Source organism: Peromyscus eremicus, unplaced genomic scaffold, assembly GCF_949786415.1.
Source record: "Peromyscus eremicus unplaced genomic scaffold, PerEre_H2_v1 PerEre#2#unplaced_113, whole genome shotgun sequence".
Lineage (NCBI taxonomy): Eukaryota > Metazoa > Chordata > Mammalia > Rodentia > Cricetidae > Peromyscus > Peromyscus eremicus.
In genome coordinates, this window is record NW_026734352.1 from 237,737 (window position 1) to 260,215 (window position 22,479).

The following is a 22,479-nucleotide window of genomic DNA, read 5'->3' on the forward strand; positions in this document are numbered from 1 at the left end:
CTTTATCTAAAATCTTAGGCTTTACTAACTCTGAAGACTACTTAATCCTTGTGCCTTCCGTTTCCTCACCTGTAGAATAAGATAATGAAGGAACTCAGCTCACGAAGAAGCTTAAGTGACAGAATCGGGAGCTTAGGCAAATGCCTGGAACTCAGTAAGCAAATGAAACATTTTGGTAATAAACAACTACCTTTCAGAATCATTGAGCATTAAACATTTCACAGGGCTGTAAGAAGGACCTTATTCAACCCTCCTTTGACTATGGAGCTGAGTCAACACGATATAACTCCTTGACTCTTCCCTTTATCAGGTCCTCTTCATCGCGTCACTGTGTAAATGTCTGAAATACAGCAGGATCTCTCGGGATAGTGATAACAAGGAGCAGGAAGGAAACAAACTGCTTGTACATCAGAAAATTGAAAAAAAAAAAAAAAACACCAGGAAATCAATGGGTGATTATAAATTGAAATGGAAATCCCTGAGGAAAGGAAGAGTGCTTCTTTTAAAGAAGAAATCCTTCTCCCCATGCCCGAATTTTCCAATTGATTACCCTTCCGAGCTACAGGGAACCTGGCAGTGGAATGCTCTCCTCACCTTGGATTTTCTGGTCCCGGAGGGTGCCGCAGCCACCCCATCTTGAAGAGGACCGTGCAAAACAAAATCGTCACAAGAATTCAGCCAAAAGAGCTTGTGACAAGGAAGAGCCCCTTCAGGATCAAGAACCAGGGACCGTCGCCCTGGCACGTGCCAGCACCGGGCTCTACGCTGAGCGCAGCGGCTGGCACTGAGCCGCGGAAGCCAGGACAGCGTGATGGCCGTTCCCTCCCCCTCCTTGAGTGATGCAGACCAAAGGGGCAGAGCGACTCCACCGTTAGCTCCCTGCCCCTACCACCGTCACCGCTGCTATGCAGGAGTCTGGGTTGCTCCGCCTCTGAGGCTGCCAGAGCAGATTAAGGGTGGTGCTAAGGGAAAGCCTCCCCAGAATGCCTCCCCCGGTTTCCAAGGTTACATGGAAGAGGCACTTCCTCTTCCTCCTCAGCCTCCTGGAGGAAGTTAGTTCCCTGTGAGCTGGTCTCTGGCCTTTGCCTGCAGCACCAGGAGCCTCAGAGCTCTGCCCTGGGTGGAGTGAGGCGTTTGAACACAGGTGTTCGTTGATCACTTTGTTTCCTAATTTTTTAAGATGTTGTTTGTAAGTTTGAGTATCCCAACTAGTGGGCATATGTGGAACAAGTAGTTCCTAGGTGATGTAATTCTGTCAGATGTACAAAATTTGTTGCGTCGTGAATAGTAATTGGGAATGTATATCTGGATCCATTAGTTTATCAGAGTTGCAAAATGCTGACATGTTGACTCTGTCCTTCTAAAAATTAATTAATTGGCTGAGATAATTCTTGTGCTTCTTAAGATTGTTAATTTGAAAGGCTCTGGAATCATGTAGGAGACCAGCCTTTAGGCTTGTCCGTGAGATTTCTCTAGATTAAATTAATTGAGATGGGGAAACCCACGGTAAATGTGGGTGGCGTTATTCCGTGGATTAGAGGACATGTCTGCATGAAAAGGAGAAAGCAAATTGCACACCAGCATTCATCTGAAAGGATTCATCAAGGTCACAGTGTGGAAAGTCAAGAGTGACTGGTCTCTATAGGCTCCCTTCAGTGTGGTCCCTAAGGAGAGAGGGTGGTGGGATGCAGGGATCTAAGAGTTCTGCCAGAGTATAGCAGCCTTCCCTTTCCTAGTGGTTGCTCACAAGGGGATGGAAGGAAGAAAAGAGGAAAATCTCAGAGGACTCTCTGGAGAGGCAGGCAAAGAAGAGATGGAAGATATTCCAATATAGATGTTTGTTGTTGCCTCATAGAGTGGTAACAGATAACATCTAGACTGACCTAAGCCATTAAAAAAAAAAAAAAAAAAAAAAAAAAGGCCTGATATTTTTCAATAGTTAATCCTGGCCCAAACATAAACTGGAAGATGGAATAAGGAGTATCAATCATAGTGCTGCTTGTTTGTAGGTGAAAAGGCATTTATTTATTCCTCCAGTTTTTCAGGCTGTCTTCTCCCAGGTGTAGACACACACTAATTGCAGGTACAGGCCTTCAAGCAGTTTGGCCCTCACCCCAAGTATAGCCAGAGAGTATCTCAAGTTACCCAGGGGTAAAGGCAGATAGTTTTGTTGGCTTGATCCTCTTTGATCGTGGCTTCTGGAAGCTGTGTGGCATGATCTTACAAAATATGAAGATATCAGAGGTTTACAATTCAAAGTCAAGTTTTGTCCCTGATAATCCTCTGGTGGGGCAAAAATCCTTACCTCCTTTTTGTCCTCATTCTCAATACACAGCACAGCAAGCAACTGGATTCCTTCTCTCTCGCTTCTCTAGTTCTTCAGAAAAAGGTATTTTCTTCAGTTTTACAGTGGAATGAATACCTTTTGTTAGGAAATTGTCATGTGCTATGTAAACTCACTGAAGCTGGCTCCAGAGGTGAGATTTTCCCACAGACCCAAGCACGTATGTCTCACAGTGTCCTCCAAACTCCCTGTTTTCCATCCCTCTTCTCTCTACTTTGTAGCAGGAGAAAGGAGACCAGCAAAGCAGCACTGGGATGAAAAGCACTGTGCCCTTGGAAACAGCTGAAAAGGCACTGTTTCCAAAAGAGGATACTGTTGTTTAACCCAGGATATAAAATGGCTGTGGTACCCAGAGCAAGAACTGACCTGCATTTCTGTTCCCTTTGGATTAGACTTCCTGGTACCAGAAAGCACCATGCGAGATTCCAGAGATGGGAGACAACTCACAGTCCTTCCCAGCTCTGACACCTGTGAACCGCATCAACCAGCATGGCATGACAACCCGGGTGCAGTTGTGGCATGTGTGTGTACCTTGGACTAAATTGGACTCATTGGACTTAAGACCTGCTCAACAAGAGGGCAACCATGCTTGATACAGGAAACAAACCTAACTATTCAGTGCTAGTGAGGTCATGGTTATTGGTAGAGAATTTACAGCCACTAATTTGCTAAACCAGCATCATCCCTAACAACAATCTCTAAACATTTGTCCTTATGCCCACAGATAATTGTGGTCCTCACTGCTCATCAAGGCAACTTTTCTTTGCAATGTACGGAGACCACTACAGAAAAACACAATCAATCAATATGCAGAGTTGTAGAGGTCAGTCCCAATGGATGAGACTGAGAACATGGGCAGAGAACATGGGCAGAGAAGAGCCCATGAGGCTTCAACCCCACATAAAAAACTACAGGTAACTGAGGAAAGCTGGGAGCATGAGAGCACACCAGTCGCTTGTCCAGTACCAAATAATCAGCCCTGAAAACATCCATACAAGTAACAGGGACTGAAGAGGTTATATTTAGAAATATGCATGTATATATGTATGTACATATTTGCATACAATAATAGTTAACAAAAAAAGAAGCCATGAATTTGGTGGAGAGCAGGGATTGTTATATTGGAAGGGTTCTGAGGGAGAAAAGGAAAGGAGAAATGTTATATTGTTTACCTTCCCTGGCCAGGGAGGCTAAATCTCTTCACAATAAAAGGTCTGTGAAAAGATCTATAAGGGATTACCAGTGGACTCCAGACTTAAGAGTGGTGTGAACAAAGCACTTCCCACTTTTATTCTTTTTTTTTTTTTTTTTTAAAGATTTATTTATTTATTATGTATACAGCATGTATGACCAGAAGAGGGCACCAGACCTCATTACAGATGGTTGTGAGCCACCATGTGGTTGCTGGGAATTGAACTCAGGACCTCTGGAAGAGCAGTCAGTGCTCTTAACCTCTAAGCCATTTCTCCAGCCCCCCACTTTTATTCTTAAAACAAGAGAAATGTGAGGTGACTTTTACAGTTAACCTAAGCAAATAGAAGGACACTGAGGAAATTCAGCTGGTGGTATGTCTTATCATCTTTGGTCATATGAACAGAGCCAAGAGTATCCCACCCAGGCCTTTTCCTTTTCTGTAGAGGTAATGTGTACATGCCAAGCCGTTCCCTTTCATGTCCTTGCTTTCAAGTGCATTCACTTATGGTTTATACATTTTTTTTCTACAAAGCTACCTGGGGAAAAGAACATTCTGCACTCCAACCATATTTTACTGTTAAGGTTACAGCTTCTTTTTTTAACATAGGCTCCTGATTTTATAATCTCAGAATGGCTAGTAAACTCTTTTTTTTTTTTTTTTTTTTTTTTGAGATATGGTCTCTCTACGTACTTCTTGACTGTCCTGGCACTCACCACGTGCAGACCAGGCTTGGCCTGCAACTCACACATACCCACTTTCCCCTGGCTTCCATGTGCAGGGATTAAAGTTGTGCATCCCAATCAGCCAGTAAACAGTTTGAAAAGTATTCAATGTCCTTGGCTATGAAGGAAACACAGATGAAAACTACTTCAGGATTCCATCTCACTCCAGGCAGAATGGCTATGATCAGGAATACAAGTGACAAGCAATAGTGATGTGGATGTACAGAAAGAAACACTCTTATGCGCTGTGGGTGGAGGCATAAACTAGTACAGACACTATGAAATCAGGCTGGTCTCACAAACGTCCCCCACAGGCTCCCATAGTTGAACACTTGGTCCCCATTTGGTGACACTGTTTAGGGAAACTGTAAAAGGTAGAACCTTGTTGGAGGATGTACCTAACAAAGGATGAACTTTGAGCACGAATGGCCTTGCTTCACTTCCAGCTCATCCTCTCTGCTTTATTTTTGCTTTTGAAGATAAAACTGTAAGTCAATATAAATTCTTTCATAAGCTGTTATTACTCAGAGTAGCTTCCCAGAGCTAGTGAGGTCATGGACCTTAGAAAAGAATCTACCAGCACAACTTCTCTAGACTAGCATAATTCCTTACTACACTTGAAATCTTATCCTTATATCCACAGATAAGTGAAGCTACTATCCCTCATTTAAGACTCTTCTCTTTACAAAACATGTGGAGACCATCACAGAAACCACAACTGGACACAATGCGGAAATAAACCAGTGGGTCAAGGGGAGACCAGTACCAATGGATACATCTACATCACAGCTGTGTCTCTGAACAGGTACCAATATGGAAGCGAGCTTGTGAAAGCTAAAATACCAGGAAGTTTGCTCTGCAACAGTTTCTCCTAAAAATGACTCTATAAACAAGACCAGGACAACAGCAGTATCAACGGACATGTTGATGTAGAACACCCCTAGACAAAGGACTACAGGCACCTAATGACTGCTGAGAGGAGAATTAGTTTCTCCCAGGGTTGAACCCCTTATTCAATGTCTAATGCAGAGTGGTCAGCCCTGAAACTGTATATACACACACAACAAAAAATGTATTCCACAAGTTGTGTATACATATATATTACATATTGTCTTAGAGTTTTTATTGCTGTGAAGAAACACCATGACCATGATGACTCTTATAAAGGAAAACATTTAATTGGGTGGCTTACAGTTTCAGAGTTAATCATCATGGGGAGATTGGTGGCATGTAGGCAGACATGGTGTTGGAGAGGTAGCTGATAGTTCAGCATCTTGTGCAGGCAACAGGAAGTGGTCTGTCTCACTTGCATGGATTGAGCATATATGAGACCTCAAAGCCCAACTCCACAGTGACACACTTCCTCCAACAAGGTCATACTTATTCCACCAAAACTACACCTCCTAATAGTGCCACTCCCTAGGAGCTAATGGGGGCCAATTACATTCAAACTACGGAGGTCCACTCTCTGGCCCCCAAAAGCTTGTAAAAATGTCATAATACAAAATGCATTTAGACCAACTTCAAAAGTTCCCATAGTCTATCACAATATCAACAATGTTTCCAAGTCCAAGATTCACCCTTCTGAGGTTCATGCAATCTCCTAACAGTAATCCCCTACAAAATCAACATCAAAGAATAGATTACATAATTAAAACATATAATGCCATAGGATATACATTACCATTCCAAAATGTAGGGAAGGTGGTAGAGTGAGGAAACACCGGACAAAAGCAAGACCAAAAACCAGATGGGCAAACTTCCAAACTCTCTATCTCCGTGTCCCATGTCAAAATGCTCTTCAGATCTCTTAACTGCTTTTAGCTTTGTTGACTGCAACATACTTCTTTCTCTTGGGCTGGTTCCACTCCCTGTTTGCAGCTTTCTTCAGCAGGTATCCCATTGTTAGGTGTGACATGTTTTGTTCCACAGTGCTGTGAACAGTGCAGCAGTGTGGGCGCACTGAACGGGGGTGTGGACGTATGCATTGTGACAATGTGACTTAGATTCATTTTGTATAGACCCTGGAGTGGCTTCGCTGGACAGTATGACAGCTTTAGTGTTTTGTTATTGTTAACCTCCTGTGATGATTGATCTTCCTCTCCCTCTGGCTACATTTGTAATCACCTGGGAGCCACACCTCTGGGTGTGTATGTGAGGCTGTCTCCAGAGAGGGTAAACTGAGCAGGGGAGACCCACGCTGAGTCTGGGCAGCACCATCTCATGAGCTAGGGTTCCAGACTGCTTCAAAAGCGAAGTGAAGTGGATGCTGAGCAACAGGATTCATCTGCTTTCTGACCAAAGAGACAATGGGATCAGCCACTTCAGACACCTGCACCACTCCTTCCCCACCAGGATGGACTAAACCATTCAACAGGAGCCCAAATAAATATACCATCCTGCCTCAAATTCCTTTCTCAGATATTTTGTCAAAGAATTTGGGAAGTCACCAACAGCCCCCATATTGATTCCCATGGCAGCTGCACCAGTTCCCATTCTGACCAGCAGAGTATAAGAGCTCACTTCCACCTCCTCCCTGGAAGCTTTTGTTTCCTTAATATGACAGTTCTGACTATAATGAGATAGTATCACCACACAATTTTAATTTATATTTCCAGTGGATTGTGGTATTTGCCCTTTTTTTCAAATGTTTATGGAGTTTTTGTAAATTATAGTTGTATTTCTTCAATTTACTTGTCCATTTATTAATTGGAAGATTTTTTGATATTCAAGTTTTGAAATTCATTACAGAGCCTAGATATTAATCTGCGGACTGATCTTCTCCCATTTGCCAGGCTGTCTCTTTATGCTGGGGATTGCTTCCTTGCTAATGGAGCATGATTTTTAATTTTTGGAGGCCTATTTGTTGAGTTCTTGGAATATATTGTGTACTGGATTTCTTCTCAGAATGTTCTTGCATATGCCCATATATTGAGCAGTTTTCTGTAGCTTTTTCTCTAGTGGTTTCAGGTCTCACCTTAGGGTCTTTGTCTAATCTGAACTGCACTTTTGGTTGGAGGAGAGATGAGAATCTAATTTTATCCTCTATGTGTGAATATCCAAAACTACTTATTCAAAAAATATCATTTTCCTCAATGTATGTCTTTGGCATCTTTGTCAAAAGTATGTTGGGGCCTGGAAGGATGGCTCAATGGTTAGGAGAACTTTCTGCACTGACATAGGATACAGGTTTGCTTCCCAGTATCCAATCTGTCAACTCACAACCACCAGTAAGTAGCTCCAGCTCCAGGGGATCCAAAGTCCTCTTCTGTCCTCCAAGGGCACTCCCATTCACTGCCATACACCTGGACACAGACATATAAATAAAAAACAAAAATCTTGTTAAAGACCAGGGTGGTTCTAGCTGTGTGGCTTCATTTCTGTGTCCTCTGTCTATTCTACTGGTCTACTCTTCTGTTTTCTGATAGTACCATGCTGTTCCTGCCACTTAGAACCAAGTCTTGAGATCAAATGTTCTGATAACCTGCAGTGTTTTTTCCTGCTTTGGATTATTTTTTTTCCTAGAGTCTTTTTAGCCATCATATGCATTGTAGATTTTTTCCTCTTGCTTTGTGAAGAAGATCATTGGAATTTTCATAGGTATTACCAAGATCACTAGATAGATTTTGACAAAACAGACAGTTTATTTTATTCATGTCAATCTAAAAGCATGAGAAATTTTCTGTTTTCTAAAACCTTAATTTTTTCTTATATTTTTGGTTGTAGATATCATGTACCTTCAATGGTGGGTATTATTTAAAAAAAAAAACTTTTAAAAGTGGATGGGGTCCCCACCTCCTGATTTCGACAGTATCCAGAGTTTGATTACTGCGACCCGTGCAGCTGGAGCACGAAATCTGGCGAGGGACCCCGAGATTAGACAGCACTCTAGACACCCAGTTTCAGTTCATCAGGGAAGCAGCTCTCTTTATTCATACCAACATGGGCTTATATACCCCTCCAACAGCAGGGGTCAAGGAATGGTTACTCTGTATCCAGAGGCAAGCCGGACACTGTTTTCCAAACAGGAAAAACCACAGGGGAACTGATCCCCAGCACCCTCTGGAACCCAACTGCACATTTTTCACACAAACAACTTAACTGGGACAGGACAAAAAAAGGGCATTTAAAATGAAGGCAGCAAACTTACTGCTGCCGACATGTCCTCCCTTTTTATTTTCAAAAGGAACACATCAGCTAGAACAGCCTGTGGAAGATCAGATAGCCCCTGCCTTAGGTCACCTGTTGCAATCCCCAAACTTACCCGTCATAGGGGGCTGCCCTTATGCCCCCTGCCTTAGGTTGCATGAGGACCACAGGAGTTGCCCGTCTCTGGGTACTATCTGTAACCACACTTGTGCAGATTCAGAGGGTGACGTGGCCAGAAGGGCTTGCTGTCGGTGTCGAGTGAACTGGCATTGCCATTGGCATAGCAGAAATAACCCAATTCCCATACCACCTGCACAGATTAATAAGAGGGAAACAGACCCTGCCCACCTAGTAATCCACCCAACAGCATTAGACATTAATGACCACCAGGTCTGCTCATTTACAGGAACAACTCTAGTTTCATCAATCCTTACAATAGCATGTGCTAACTGAATTGTATAGTTCAAAAATGTTCCATTCCAAGGCCCTCGCAAATAAGCATTCAATTCTGCAACCTTGGCCAATGCATTAAAAGCTGCATGAGGGGTTATACAAACTTCTGACATTCCATAAGCATGTAACATATGTTGGTGTATCCACAACATATCTATTTGTTCTTGTAACAGTGCTGCTTGCTGATTAAGCATCAGAATTCCAAAGTGTAATTGTCCATTCAATGTTTGCTGAGTGTCCAAGGCACCAGCCACCCTCTCAGATAATGTGTTGATAACGGCAGCCTGTTGAACAGTCTGAGATAATGCAAGCCCAGCAGCTGTAGCAGCAACAGCAGATGCAGCCACAGCCGCAACAATTGGGGCAGGAATGCCAAAGTCTCTTCTTGTCCTCTTCAGTTGCAGCGGAAACTGATCAGAAGGACTCTCCAGAGGCATCACTGCAAATGCAGGTATTCTCACAATCACTGCATGGGACCAATTTGCACTCCAGCAATTATTCAAGCTACAATTTAGAACTGAACAGTTCAGTAGTCCCTCCCCTCCCACATCACCATTCCAAACAACAAAAGGGAAAGGAGCACTTGGGAGACCCACAACACGAGACATGCTGGAATTACCTACAAAGTCTGCCAAAGAAGTATTACTCAGGACTAGGCAATCATGAAATCTGCCTTTCAGATTCAAGGAGATATCACTGGTATTATTCTTGCCAGCTGTCTTGGAGTTTTACATTGCTGGCAGCAGTACCAATTGTCCAATTAGAAGAAAATACAGCAGGAAAAAGCAGGGCTATCAATACTCACAGGCAGTAACACAGGCGGATTTCTTACTAAACTCCATAACGGCTCAGCTTCTCCCTGAGGCATCATCATGGGCATCATCATCAGTCACAGTATCCACAGATGCATTTTTATCAATCTCTTCTGCCAGGCATATACACCTTTCTGGGAGCCAAATGGGCTTTTCAGCACCTGAAGGATAAACACACACAGCTCCCCTCACTCTGGCCAACATAGGTGCAGGAGGCTGCCAGGTACGGGTGGCTAAATCCTTCCATCGCACCTTAGCATCAGAGACAGAGGGGCCACCAAAATGCCTCTGAGCTGCTGAAACTCCCTTGCTATCAACAAGCAAAAAATTTAAAGTAAAAAGTGTAATGGAAAGTAAAGCTTGAGGTCCTTGTATATCCCTATACATCTCACCCTCTTTTATTTTTTGCAAATCGGTTTTAAGATGTTGATGAGCCCTTTCCACTATGGCTTGCCCCTGGGGGTTATAAGGAATGCCAGTCTTATGAATAATATTCCAATGTTTACAAAATCCTGTGAAGCTGGCACTGGTATACACAGGACCATTATCTGTTTTTATATGCTAAGGAACCCCCACATAGGAAAAAGCTGAAATTAGATGTTTTTTAACATCTTGAGCACGTTCTCCTTTATGCAGAGAGGCAAATATTAAGTGAGAAAAGGTATCCATTGACACATGCACATAGGCCAATGGTCCAAAGCTAGAAATATGAGTAACATCAGTCTGCCAAATCTCATTTGAGATAAGTCCTCGAGGGTTGACACCCAGAGAAGGCACATGAATAAATGGTGCACATAAAGCCTCAAGTCTAGAACAACTAGTACGATGTTGCAAGGTCTGAGCATTAACGTGAAATTTACGATGCAATTGTAGAGCATTATCATAGGCAGTAACAGCGGGGAAACAATTGAACATTCATGGCATGGCACCCAATTGTACCTCCCATCGAGTATAATGATCTGCCACTTTATTGCCTTCAGCTAGTGGACCAGGCAACTCTGTATGTCCTCTAAGATGCCCAACAAACACAGGATGCTTCCTTGCCCAGATTAATAGTTGAACTTGTTGAAGTTGGCTTTGCACAGCAGAGTGTCGGCCTATGTATGGGGCAGTTTCTATACCACAATGGCCTTAGCTACATAACAGCTATCAGTATAGATATTAAGGTCGTCTGTAGGAAACATTTCAAGAGCTAGCTGTAAGGCAAACAACTCTGCTTGCTGAGCAGACATATTGGAAGTAGATATTCGTCCAGTAATGTTCTCACTAACCATCACTGCATATCCATTCCCAGAGGCATCCATAAAGACAGTCCTTGCATTATTAAGAGGGCTTTGTTTTACTACCCTGGGAAAAATAAATGAACAAACCTTAAAACTTTCAATAAGTTTATGCTTAGGATAATGATTATCTGTCTGGCCACAAAAGGTACAGAGAAACAAACACCAAGATTCATGTTCCTTTTGCAAAGTGTCTAACATTTCCTGTACATAAGGCAATACAAGATTGTCAAACATCTTTCCAAAGGTAGTCAAACTGAGTTCCTTAGCTTTCCACAATAGTTGAATAACCAATTCATAATAAGGATTCAATACCTTAGTAGGTGAAGCAGACAGATGAACCCAATAAATAGGCCCAGTCTGCCAAAACACTCCAGTGGGAGAAAATTTGGAAGGCAAGACTAGTAATTGTAAAGGCCGGCCATAATCTATCTGCTGAACATGTAAATCTAATAAAGCCTGTTCTACTTGAGCCAATGCTGCTTTTGCTTCTGGGGTTAATTCCCATAATGATGTAGGTGAAGAATCTCCTTTAAGAATATCATAAAGAGGCTTTAGATCTCCAGTAGTTATCTGAAATGTAGGTCTAAGCCATTGAATTTCTCCTAAAAATTGCTGCCATTGATGCAAGGTTTGTAATTCTGAAATTTTAAATTGTAACTTTTGAGGAGCAATACCTACTTGCTGAATAGTATAACCAAGATACTGATATGGCATTTTCTGTTGCACCTTTTCAGGTGCTATAACTAGTCCAGTACTGGCAAGTGCTTGTTGTAAATCTGCATAGGTTTGCAGCACTTGTTCTTGTGTGCGTGCAGCCAGTAAAATATCATCCACATAATGTATGATATATGTCTCTGGATATTTGTTCCTTATGGGAGATAAGGCTTCTGCAACATACATTTGACACATACTAGGACTGTAAGCCAACTGCTTAATAACGGGCATAGCCTGATCAGAGTCCCCAAATACCTTTCCAGCTAGTTGTAACAAGCGTGAGACAAAGTCAGCATATGGCTCAGAAGGGCCCTGCAGCACTTTTGATATCTGTTCTCCTGCAGCTACATTAGGTAGTGATTTCCAGGCTTGCACTGCGGCAGCAGCTATTTGAGCATAGGTACCGAGATCATATAAAATCTGTTGCTGAAGGTTAGCATACTGTCTTGATCCCGTGAGCATGTCATAATTTCTCTGGGGTTGTCCAGCTCGAGCATTTATGTAAGCCAGTTCTAAGCATTTCTCATGATTTTCACTTTTCCATAGTAAATAATCATCCCCAGATAACACAGCTCGGCACAATCGCTGCCAATCACTTGGCATCAAATGATTAGCGGAAAATGATTCAAACAGAGTCACAGTGAATGGAGCCTGTGGTCCATAACTGCTCACTGCCTCCTTCAACTGCTTCATCTCTTTGAAAGTTAAAAGAACATGCTCCCGGACCACCTGTCCAGCTTGATTCTGAGTTTCAGTTACTGGATATGTTTCATGCCACATCACCCCCTTTTTTTGCCTATATCTGTCCTCTGATTCTTTTTCCTCCCCTATCCAATGAGGATTTCTTGGCAGGGGCCGAGACAACAGAGGCATAGAAGGTGCTGACTGTGCTTTCATTTTTGCACGACACAACTTCTGTTGTAGTTCCTCTATCTCTTTTTCTAGCTGCTCTTCCTCCTCTACTAAATCTGAGACAGAGGCAAGATCATCGTCTTCTTCCTCATCCATTAAATCTTTCACAAATATCCTTATACACTCTTTACAGGGGACCTCGACCTCTTCCTTTTCCCCTTTCAAAGATTCATTCATCTCGGCCTCCTGAGCATTAGCAAATGCTTGCTCACACTCTGAAAGTTGCTCTTTCACTTTCACTTTATCAGTCAGAAGAGCATCTTTCACAACTCTCCATAGAGAGCTGTAGGAAATTTATCTGTCAAACCTCCTCCCGTCAGAAACCAAGGACTTGCTTCAGCTATGGTGTCCGCAAATGTGAGTGCGGTGCTAGACTTAATTCCTGTTCCTTGCTTACTTGACTTAATTCCTGTTCCTCAGTGGCCAACTGAGCTTTTGCAGTAGAATTACCCATGGTATGTACCAATGTTCCAGACCTCTACCCCTCCTTTTAGGGTGAGCTTCGTTCGCTTACCCCTTTCCAGATCTCAGTGGGACCTCCACTTGCCACGACACGTGCAGCTCGAGCACGAAATCTGATGAAGGACACTGAGGTTAAACAGCACTCTAGACACCCAGTTTCAGTTCGTCAGGGAAGCAGCTCTCTTTATTCATACCAACATGGGCTTATATGCACCTCTAACAGCAGGGGTCAAGGAATGGTTACTCTGTATCCAGAGGCAAGCCGGACACTGTTTTCCAAACAGGAAAAACCACAGGGGAACTGATCCCCAGCACCCTCTGGAACCCAACTGCACATTTTTCACACAAACAACTTAACTGGGACAGGACAAAAAAAGGGCATTTAAAATGAAGGCAGCAAATTTACTGCTGCTGACATTTGATTTCCAAATAGAATCAGGAAGGATTCAAATTTCAGGTAATTGAAGTAAGTTGTGAAAATTTAGGAGAAAGGAATCTAGACATGGTAGCTTTTAAGGCCAAAACTCAGGAGGTAGAGACAGGCAGATCTCTGAGTTGAGGCCATGCTGGACAGCAGAGAAGCCCTGTCTCAAAAGCAAACAATCATTCAGTATAATGCCGGGCGGTGGTGCCGGCGCACGCCTGTAATCCCAGTACTCGGGAGGCAGAGCCAGGCGGATCTCTGTGAGTTCGAGGCCAGCCTGGGCTACCAAGTGAGTTCCAGGAAAGGCACAAAGCTACACAGAGAAACCCTGTCTCGAAAAAACCAAAAAAAAAAAAAAAAAACCAAAAAAAAAAAGCAAACAATCAAAAAGTTAGGAGAGAGGCTGAGAGATGGCTCAGCAGTTCAGAGCACTGCCTGCCCTCCTGGAGGACCTGGATTCCACTCCCAGCACCTACATGATGAGTCATAACTACCTATAATTGAAAAGCACGATTAAACATGAACGCATACAGTTTGCTACTGTCTGTTACCCTAACACTAACCTCAACCTAAATATCCCTAAGGCCATCTAAGCATGGCCTTTTCTATACTGACATGTACCTAGGCACTTTGTAAGTGGGTCCTCTGTGTGCCCTTGTGTGGGTATGAGGACATGGGCACAGTGCCTTTTTGTTCCTTCACCTCTGGTGACAGTGGTATGGGGTTTCTCAGGTATAGGGAATCTGTGATCATATACAAAAGATGACACACTAGGAAATCAACACCAGAATGATCTACAGGGAGGAGGTTTTGAACAGTGGGAAGACCCTAAGAGAAAATTACTTTTTTCCTGGAATGCATGTGGTATAGAGGTAATGGTTGGGAAACCTCTTCTGCCTTCTTGAAGTTGAGGGTCTGGCTGGAGCCAGGCTTCCCAGGTCAGTGTGTGGCATGGGCATATGGACACCACTGTGTCCCATTGTACACATGGAAAGGCAGGAGAGAAGATGGCAGCCCTGGTCAGCCCTAGAGAAAGCCTATGTGGAGGAAGTGCTGACTGGAGGGCCCCAGGAAGTGACCTCACTTCCTTAGTATTATTACAGATGGAACTCAGGCTCCTGGTTACCAGGTAACCAGCCATCAACAGCAGCCTCAACTCACTCACTTCTCTGGAGGCACTAGAAGAGCAAGGATGTTCTCTTGCTTCACGTGTTTTGGTTGCTCACGCCGCCAAAAACCAAAGCTTCCTGGCCGGTTCCGACGTGTGCTGCGAAGTATTTGTGCACACCTCTGTCTATTTTCCTGTAGGAAAAATGAGGTAACACAGGCCAGCCTGCAGCCAGGAGACTTTTTGGTCCCCCTGATCCACTGCAGTTCCTGAATGGGTCTGTGTTCCTGTGAGAACACTGAGAAACGTCTTTTATGCTCGCTTTTCACTTCAGTGTGTGGTAATGGGTTGTTATTGTCTCTGAGATTTCACATTTAAACCCTCCTTCCTTCCTTGGTCTTTCCTCAGGATGACAGGATTCAGGAAGACGGCCCCATATTTGATCCACGGAGCCCAACCTATATGCAAGACGTTATCAATCATATACCAAAAGCCTATAAGGATGGGAATTACCTATTTATAGGTATAATATTGACTATCTACCATAGGTTTGTGACCACCTGGGAGATGCTGGACTTAATTATGGACACGTGAGTGGCTACACACAAGTCAGGCTCTCAAGCCTCCTGTTTGGTTTTAGAATGTCTCTACCCTTCTCTGGGACTGTATGCTCTCACAGAACAAGTATTATTGTATCATTGGTCCTGGGCCTGGACCTTCAAGATGACATGGCCAGAGATAGGGGTAGGGGAGACAACACTAGATTGTCATTCACTTTTCCCAAGAAGTGTCAAACACTATCCTTTCTTATCCTTTGAACAGAGCCTTTTTCCCATTTGTATAAAAGCTTCTAGACACTATCTAGGTTTGATGGGACTAACAGAAGCAGATAAGGGTCCCTGGGGCCACCCAAGAAATCCTGTAACAACAACAACAACAACAACAAAAAAAAAAAAAAACCAAGAAGGAGAAGCTTAGGTTACCCATTGTGTGACAATCCTTGAGAGCTGTGACCAGAGGCTCTTTCCCAGACCCTAACCATGGAAGTCAGAACATTGCAAGGAGCCCTGAGGACCCTCATCCCCTTCCTGGCTTCTATTTCTCTACCTGATTCATGTAGCTCCTTCTAGATCCCTTGGTGGGTTGGGGACACATGGCCTTAGTGGTGACACCCTCATGAAATGCCACAGGTATGGACCTTTGCAGCCAGACTGTATGGAGGATCAGGAAAAAAGGAAGTGAGTTGGCTTGGGTGACGAGGGAGGTAAGAGCCCCTCTACACAGTGGGATGTCTGGGGTGGCTAGGGTTGAGGAATGAGCTGTTACCAGTCACCCTGCTCTTGGGATTCCCACTAGAGGGATGGTACCAGAGACTTCACGTGCAGGTGGAGAAAAACAGAAATAAATCTCCATTGATCTCCTTGGTCCTGAGGAGCACAGGGATTGACGGAAGCTAAAGGGCCCTAGGGGAAACCATCCCCACTACAGCCCAGCCCAGTCTGCCCAGTCCCTCCTCCAAGGGACAGAAAGTGTCTCGAGCCCTGTCCATACAGCTCTACACTCCTGACCACCATGCCCAGCAGCACATGGGCTGGGCAGCCTTTTCCTCATCTAAGGGACACTGCTGTGCTGGTGAAGTGAGGCCAGGCTTCTGACTCTACTTCCCTCCAACCTGGTCCTCCCTGCAGTGCCTTGTTATCCTTCCTATCAATATGGACGTCAAAACAACCCCAGGACTTCAGGTCTCCAAACCTTGCCGTGGCCAAGAGGCTCGTGAAATATCTATGGCCCGATGAGCCTGCAAAAGACTTCACTCTCCAAGGGGAGGCGCTGGAGGAGCAGGACTGTAAAATGGGTGAGGAGGCCTGGGGTAGGTTCCTAGGAAGGCTGAGGTAATTTCGATGATGGGTTATACCAGGGAATTGTCCAGATATCCCGCCTGGAACCAGAGCTGGACACCTGTCGGGTGAGATGTCCTGTTGTGGGGAGAGGGGACTGGGGATTTTCTGACATGAACAGACCTTGTGTAACCAGCAAGGCCATCTCTGGGAAGCTCACCCCATCATGGAAACTTCTAGGGCACTTCCACTAATGGTTCATCTCTTTCTGCCTTAGATGATGGACTCCTCAGGGAAGTTAATACAGAGGCACCCATGCAGGATGCATTAGGGATGGTGGAGACTCTACATGTGGGACCAACTTCTGTGGCAGAGCCCCGGGAATTTCTGAAAACCCAAGATGACACAGACCTGGCCCTTGGGGAACCAACCGTGCCAGAAGCTGGACCAGTACCACTTCAAACTTCAGACCAGCCTCTGCCCACTGATGCACAGCCACCTCTAGAAGTGGCTGCAGATGTTCCAGATGCTGGGCGGCTCTTTCTAGTTTCTGTTGTGCAACTGGGTGCACCAGAGCCCTTTTTCCCTCTGCCTGATGTTGACATAGATTGAGATTGTTTATTACCTGCCGAGTTCCACCCAGGACCAGCTGTCCTTCCCGTCTTTAGAGAAAGTATCTCCTTTCGTTGTGTTTAAAACTTTTTATTGTTGTTTTCAAAGTTAATATTAATATTGCCTTTAATTATATTTAATTATTTTTCCTTGTGTTTTCAATATTAATATTTATTAATAAACATTAAGTATGCCTAGTTCTCTCATTGTTTTCATGTTAATATCACCTTTAATTTTGTTTATTTCTTTTTTATTAATGGTTTCATTGTTAATATTTCCTTTAATTTTCTTTAGTACTTTTTTCAATGTTAATATTGCCTTTAGTTATGCTTAATTCTTTTTATTGTTGTGTTCATTGTTAATATTGCCTTTCATTTTGTTTAATTCTTTTTATTATTCTTTTCACTGTCAATATCTCTTTAAATTTTGTCTAATTTTTTTTTATTGTTGTTTTCATTTTTAGTATCTCCTTGAATTTTGTTTAAATTTTTTAGGGCATGATCATTTATTTGTTACCCTTAAAGACTTATTTCTGACTGGACTCAGACTCACAAGTAAAAGCTCTGAGAGGACAGCCTACGTCTCTTGGCGATCTGGTCCTGGCGCTTTACTTGGGCGTCCTTCATTCTCTTGCCAAAAGTTCATCACATTCTGCAGCCTTCTCCTTGTTTTCCTTTGTCTGTTGTTTCTTTAGAGCAGCAATATGACAGCCTTTGTGTTGCAGGACATGAGGAGTGACAGGATGCTGAATCTTGAGTGCTTTGGTCCTGGGCTTTTTCTTGGTTTAATGGCTTTCTGACCATGTATTTTTGGCGGACATCATCTTCCTTAAAGAGATTAAAAAGCTTTCAGATTCTGCTAGCTCTTTAAGGTCCCAAGTGACGAGGCACAGTAGTATCTGTCCATCCAGGAATATCCTCCTCTCCTTTTTTTTTTTTTTCTTCCAATAACCAAATTAGGAACACTGAAATTGGCTTCCATGATGCATCCTCAAACAGACTTGTGCTTCCTCTCTCCGTTCTCCTTGGTCTATAACAAGAATGGCCCTTACTCAACAGCAGGTGCACGCTGCCATGGGTCAAAATGCCTTGCTTCATGGGAAAACTTTTTCATTCCTGCCAATGATTCAGACCACATACCCCTTCCACTCTTCACCCAGAGCATCAGCAGCTACTTCTGTGGCCATGGGCTTCTCACAGAACATACGAAGCTTGTGTTCATCATCCACTTCAATGAGTTTCTGACAGCTGGTGGCAGGGAAGGAGACATTCAGCTTCATCTTGACACAGCCAACCGCCTAGGAGGTGCCACAAAAAAGAGCTGTTTAACTCCTTTTTATGGTGTTCTCAATGTGGGTTGTTATTTAGACTTTAATATTAATAAAAATTTGTTTACTCATGTTATGGTTCAGGGGCATCATGTCTATTCCCCATGTGCTACAATTTACTCATGTCTACCTGTGTATGGCAACTCTGAGACAAACACGTGGATCATGGAAGGAGAACCCTTGAAGGCCGTCTTAGAAGCAGGGAAAAGCAAGCAGCTCATGTGGCAGAAAAAGGGCAAATACCAACAATGGTGAGGAATATATGATTGTGAACTGGCAGTCTTCTGCTCAGCGGTCTCCCTAACACTTAGGGACATAGATTCTGAGTTCAGATAGAGTAGGGCTCAAGCTCAGAGGTCTTCACTTTCTCCATGGGCTTCTGCTCTGTCAAAATGGTCTGCAGGGCCATGCAGAGAAAAATGATGTCAACTTAACTATAATGGTGCTCCCCATTCTCACCAACCCTGATCCCAGAGCTGTGTATACACACTCAGTGTATGTTGTGACACTTGTCACACCCCAATGAACATGTTTAAACAGATGGTTATCATAAAGAAGTGCCAGGTTTTCCCAGAATTGTGGGGGTGATCAACACATGACAGAGTTGAGTCCATGGAAAATTTTCACATTTGTCTGTGGGGAATGGATTACATGTCGTCTTATGTTCACTATGTCCAGGAAACCCTCCAAAGGACAAAACTAGAGGTCACCATCAAAAATGGCTCACTGTAGTCCTCATCCTGGGCATATGTGATGCCACCTACCATTTAGAGGACACTGAGTGGTATCAGTGGGCAGCTCATTTCAGCTATGATATATGGGAAACCCCCCACACACACCACATCACTGTCCACCTAGGCATTTGACTTTGAAGAGGTTATATACATCAAGCTAGTCCATGTCTAATCAAAAAGTGAGCTTGTTAGCTCAGTGATGGTGGCTCAAACCTTTAATCCCAGCACTCGGGAGGCAGAGCCAGGTGGATCCTGTGAGTTTGATGCCAGCCTGGTCTACAAAGCGAGTTTCAGGTCAGCCAAGGCAACACAGAGAAATCCTAGCTCAAAGAACAACAACAAAAACAACAACAACAACAACAACAACAACAACAACAACAACAACAACAAATCTAGCTGTTCATATCATCTAGTCTCCAGAGCTAGGGTGTACAATGACTCTGGGAACGAGAGATCCAGGGCTGCATTAGACAGGTTGAGAGAAAACTCATCCATTTTGCAGGATGGAGACAGGCTTTCCTGTTGAACTATGGTGGCCTATCCAGCACAGAGAACAGAGAGGGGCAGTAGCCAGAAATGATGGCAGCAGTGGTCTAGCTGTCATCCCTACTCACAGAGAAAGTGAACTAGTTCATTAGTAATATGTGCAAAAAGAATCTACAGAACATAATCAGAGCTAGTAAGTTAGTTCAAGAAAATCACAAAGGACACACCAGCACACATCACAAGAAATGAACTCACCATTTAACTGCACACCAGCCATGCCCAGGGAGGACACCAGATAAGAGCATCGACTCAAAAACACATCACAGGAGAGTAAGTAGATGCAGCCATTCAAACAGCCATCGATGCTGTTACTGCCTTGTCCCCTGCTCTCCACAGTGTACCTAACATTCCCTCCAGAATACTTCAAAGAAATGTAAACAGTGGGTAAGAAATTAAACATGTAGCTTAAAAACCAAGAAAGCCAAGAGATGCAGAAATGGCAGTTCGTGAGTTAAAGGACCATAACTTTTAAAGTTGGTGACATGGGAATCATTCTGCACACTCCACATGATTACTGTGGTAGACAACAGTGGGAATGCTTATGTCAATGTCCCTAGGCGGTTTCAAAGTACCCACAGGACAATCCAGATCGGGGATAAGGAGATTCTGTCAGTATGCTGCCTGCTAAGAAAACACAGGGACCAGAGTCTGGATCTCCAGTATTTACATAAAAAATGCTATGGTCATGTGCAGATGATGCCCAATGTGCTGTGTTTCCTTTTGTTGTGATTATTGTTGTTTTCAACTTGATACAGGTAGGGTCAATTGTTAGAGGAAATATTAGTTGAGAAAATGTCTCTATCAGATTGGCCTGGAGGTAAGTCTGTGAAGCATTTTCTTTATTACTGAATGCTTTATGTGAGAAGGTTCAGCTCACTGTGGGCAGTGCCACCCCTGCACTGGTGTTTTGGGGTGCTATAAGAAAGCAAGTTGGGCAAGCCATGGGGAGCAAGGCAGTCAACAGTGTTCCCTCATAGCCTCTGCTTCAGTTCTTGCCTCCAGGTTCCTGTCTGCATTTCTGTCCTGACTTCCCTTCATGATGGACTGTAACCTGTAAAGAAATAAATGCCTGCTTTCCCAAAGTTGTTTTTGATCACTGTTCTATCACAGCAAGAGAAAAGAAAACTGAGACACCCTAGGTGACAGCAGGTCTCCAGAGCTCACTGGTCAGCCGGTCTTGTCAATTGGTGAGCACTGCATTCAGTGAGAAAATGTGGTTCAATGAAAACTAGGAGTAGAGGGAATAAGGAAGACTCGTGGTGTCAAACTCCTGCTTCCACCCACATGGACACCACATGAACACAAACACACATGTTCACACATACACATGGATATACCACACATACACAAGGCTATACACACTCACTCCACACCTGTGAATGGACACATACACACACATAGACCACACATACACATACTTACATGTGTGTGTACGCACACACACACCAAAACACGTGTATGGATACAAACATACCCCCCACACACACACATACACACAGAGAGAAAACAAAACAACTAGATCATGGCCAATTTCAATCCCACCTCAAGCAGCTATTACCAGCTAAGTGGGATCAGCTGTCAAGAAGACAGCCAAAAGGATCAATGGAGCTGAAGCAAGAGTCCAGAAACTGAGAGAATGGTCCTGGGGTGCAGTGTTCACACAGGGTCTCACTGTGTAGTACCGGCTCACTTGGAGTTCACCTTGAAGTCTTAGCTGGTCTTCATCTCCAGATCTCCAGGTTGGATGGTCCTTTCACAAGGCTCACTTAAGACCATCAGAAAACACATATATTTACATTAAGATCCACAACAATAACAAAATTAGAGTTATGAAGTACCAACGAAAATACTATTATGGCCAGGTTTACCACAGCATGAGGAACTGAAATAAAGGGTCACAGCATCAGGAAGGTGGAGAACCACTGCTTTACGTGGTAGGATTACAGGTGTGCACCACCATACCTAGAAAAAACCATTTATTCTTCTGGTGGAATGTTCTCCATCATGAGAGCTGCTTCTACCATTAGTGACTTGCCCCTGCATAAGGCTGTGGACACTCGGGTTAAAAGACTAGACAGAGGCCATGGGCTCCACACAGCCAATGAGAACTGAAGGTCTGAGTGCAAAAAAGGGTTAATGAAGAGATGACGGGACCCAAGACCAGGCTCCAAAGATCAATTGGCAGTGATAATCAAAACGTCAAGTGGGTTGCTGAGATGTATGTGAGGTTTTACTCCTCTGTCTTGTGAGACCTCTTAGGTAAAAGTGCAACTTAAGCCAGAAGAAGACTCATTCCCTTCACCCCACCCAAGGTTACAGAAGTGTAAACACCCGGTGGGGGAGGTGACCCTGACCTAGCTGGCTACCTGCAAATAATATTAGGTTTGGGGACCCAGGAAATGGAGGATTGGAAGCCCAGCAAATTTTCAACCCATTTCTGATCCCTTTTCTGGACATTTACAGGCTCTGTTTAAGAGATCAGTGACAGTTCCCACAGTTTATAGAGAAAGAAACACCATTCCTGACAGCAAACAGTTCTCTAAAATGGTGTCTCACAATACAATACAGTGTACTGACCTGGGTAGCATAAAGTGTCAACTTGTCACAGCTAGAGTCATCTGAGGGGAGACCCTCCAATGTAGGATTGGCCTAGGTCAGATGGGCCTCTGGATATGTCTGTGAGGGACTCTTTGGTTGTAGGTTGATGTAGGAGGGCTCAGCCCACTGTGGGAGGTACCATTCCTAGGCATGTGAAAATCAACTGTATAAGAAAGCTAGCTGGGTATAAGCCAGCCGGCAAGTCGAGAGTAAGCAGCTTTCTATATGAGCCTTGCTCTAATTTTT

At 43.8% G+C, this 22,479-nt stretch overlaps 2 protein-coding genes and 2 long non-coding RNA genes across 13 annotated transcripts in view; 2 read left to right on the forward strand and 2 right to left on the reverse strand.

Moving 5' to 3' along the window:
- LOC131901588 (small ribosomal subunit protein eS6-like) overlaps positions 1–19,995 on the reverse strand; it is a 28,247-nt gene extending 8,252 nt beyond the window's left edge. For 2 of the 8 annotated variants that reach the window (XR_009376783.1, XR_009376786.1), the window contains exons 1-3: positions 14,314–14,526; positions 7,484–7,566; positions 6,461–6,555 (exon numbers count right to left, since the gene is read on the reverse strand). Coding sequence is in view for 2 of the 8 variants with exons in the window: in XM_059252697.1 (XP_059108680.1) it covers positions 6,554–6,555; positions 7,484–7,566; positions 18,168–18,325; positions 19,831–19,833 (246 nt within the window). In the remaining 6 variants the exon portion in view is untranslated. The other 6 variants (XM_059252697.1, XR_009376784.1, XM_059252696.1 and 3 more) reach the window with 6 other exon arrangements.
- LOC131901592 (uncharacterized) lies at positions 457–5,015 on the forward strand. Its single transcript, XR_009376790.1, has 3 exons — positions 457–1,144; positions 2,737–3,258; positions 4,905–5,015. It is a non-coding gene; the product is annotated as an uncharacterized LOC131901592 (long non-coding RNA).
- Positions 2,000–2,620, reverse strand: LOC131901593 (uncharacterized). The gene is made up of 2 exons (XR_009376791.1): positions 2,306–2,620; positions 2,000–2,219 (listed from the first exon to the last, which is right to left on the reverse strand). It is a non-coding gene; the product is annotated as an uncharacterized LOC131901593 (long non-coding RNA).
- Positions 14,648–17,225, forward strand: LOC131901582 (uncharacterized). Of its 3 annotated transcripts, none has more exons than XM_059252691.1 (5): positions 14,648–14,788; positions 14,987–15,168; positions 15,769–15,816; positions 16,267–16,448; positions 16,694–17,225. In XM_059252691.1, exons 1-5 carry the CDS (start codon positions 14,663–14,665, stop codon positions 17,026–17,028), a joined length of 873 nt encoding a protein of 290 aa, XP_059108674.1. In that variant the 5' UTR covers positions 14,648–14,662; the 3' UTR covers positions 17,029–17,225. The 3 variants fall into 3 exon arrangements, 2 of the variants coding, with proteins under 2 accessions (XP_059108674.1, XP_059108675.1); XM_059252692.1 differs by having other exon boundaries at positions 16,267–16,433; XR_009376781.1 differs by lacking the exons at positions 14,648–14,788; positions 14,987–15,168 and having other exon boundaries at positions 15,517–15,842; positions 16,267–16,433.
- Positions 19,996–22,479: the final 2,484 nt, after the last annotated feature.

Bases quoted from the DNA above. Each gene is read 5' to 3' on its own strand.
- LOC131901582 (XM_059252691.1), top strand. From the start codon at position 14,663: ATGTTCTCTTGCTTCACGTGTTTTGGTTGCTCACGCCGCCAAAAACCA. The intron at 15,817-16,266 runs GTGAGTTGGCTT...TCCTCCCTGCAG, and splicing joins GAGGATCAGGAAAAAAGGAA to TGCCTTGTTATCCTTCCTAT. The intron at 16,449-16,693 runs GTAGGTTCCTAG...TTTCTGCCTTAG, and splicing joins AATGGGTGAGGAGGCCTGGG to ATGATGGACTCCTCAGGGAA.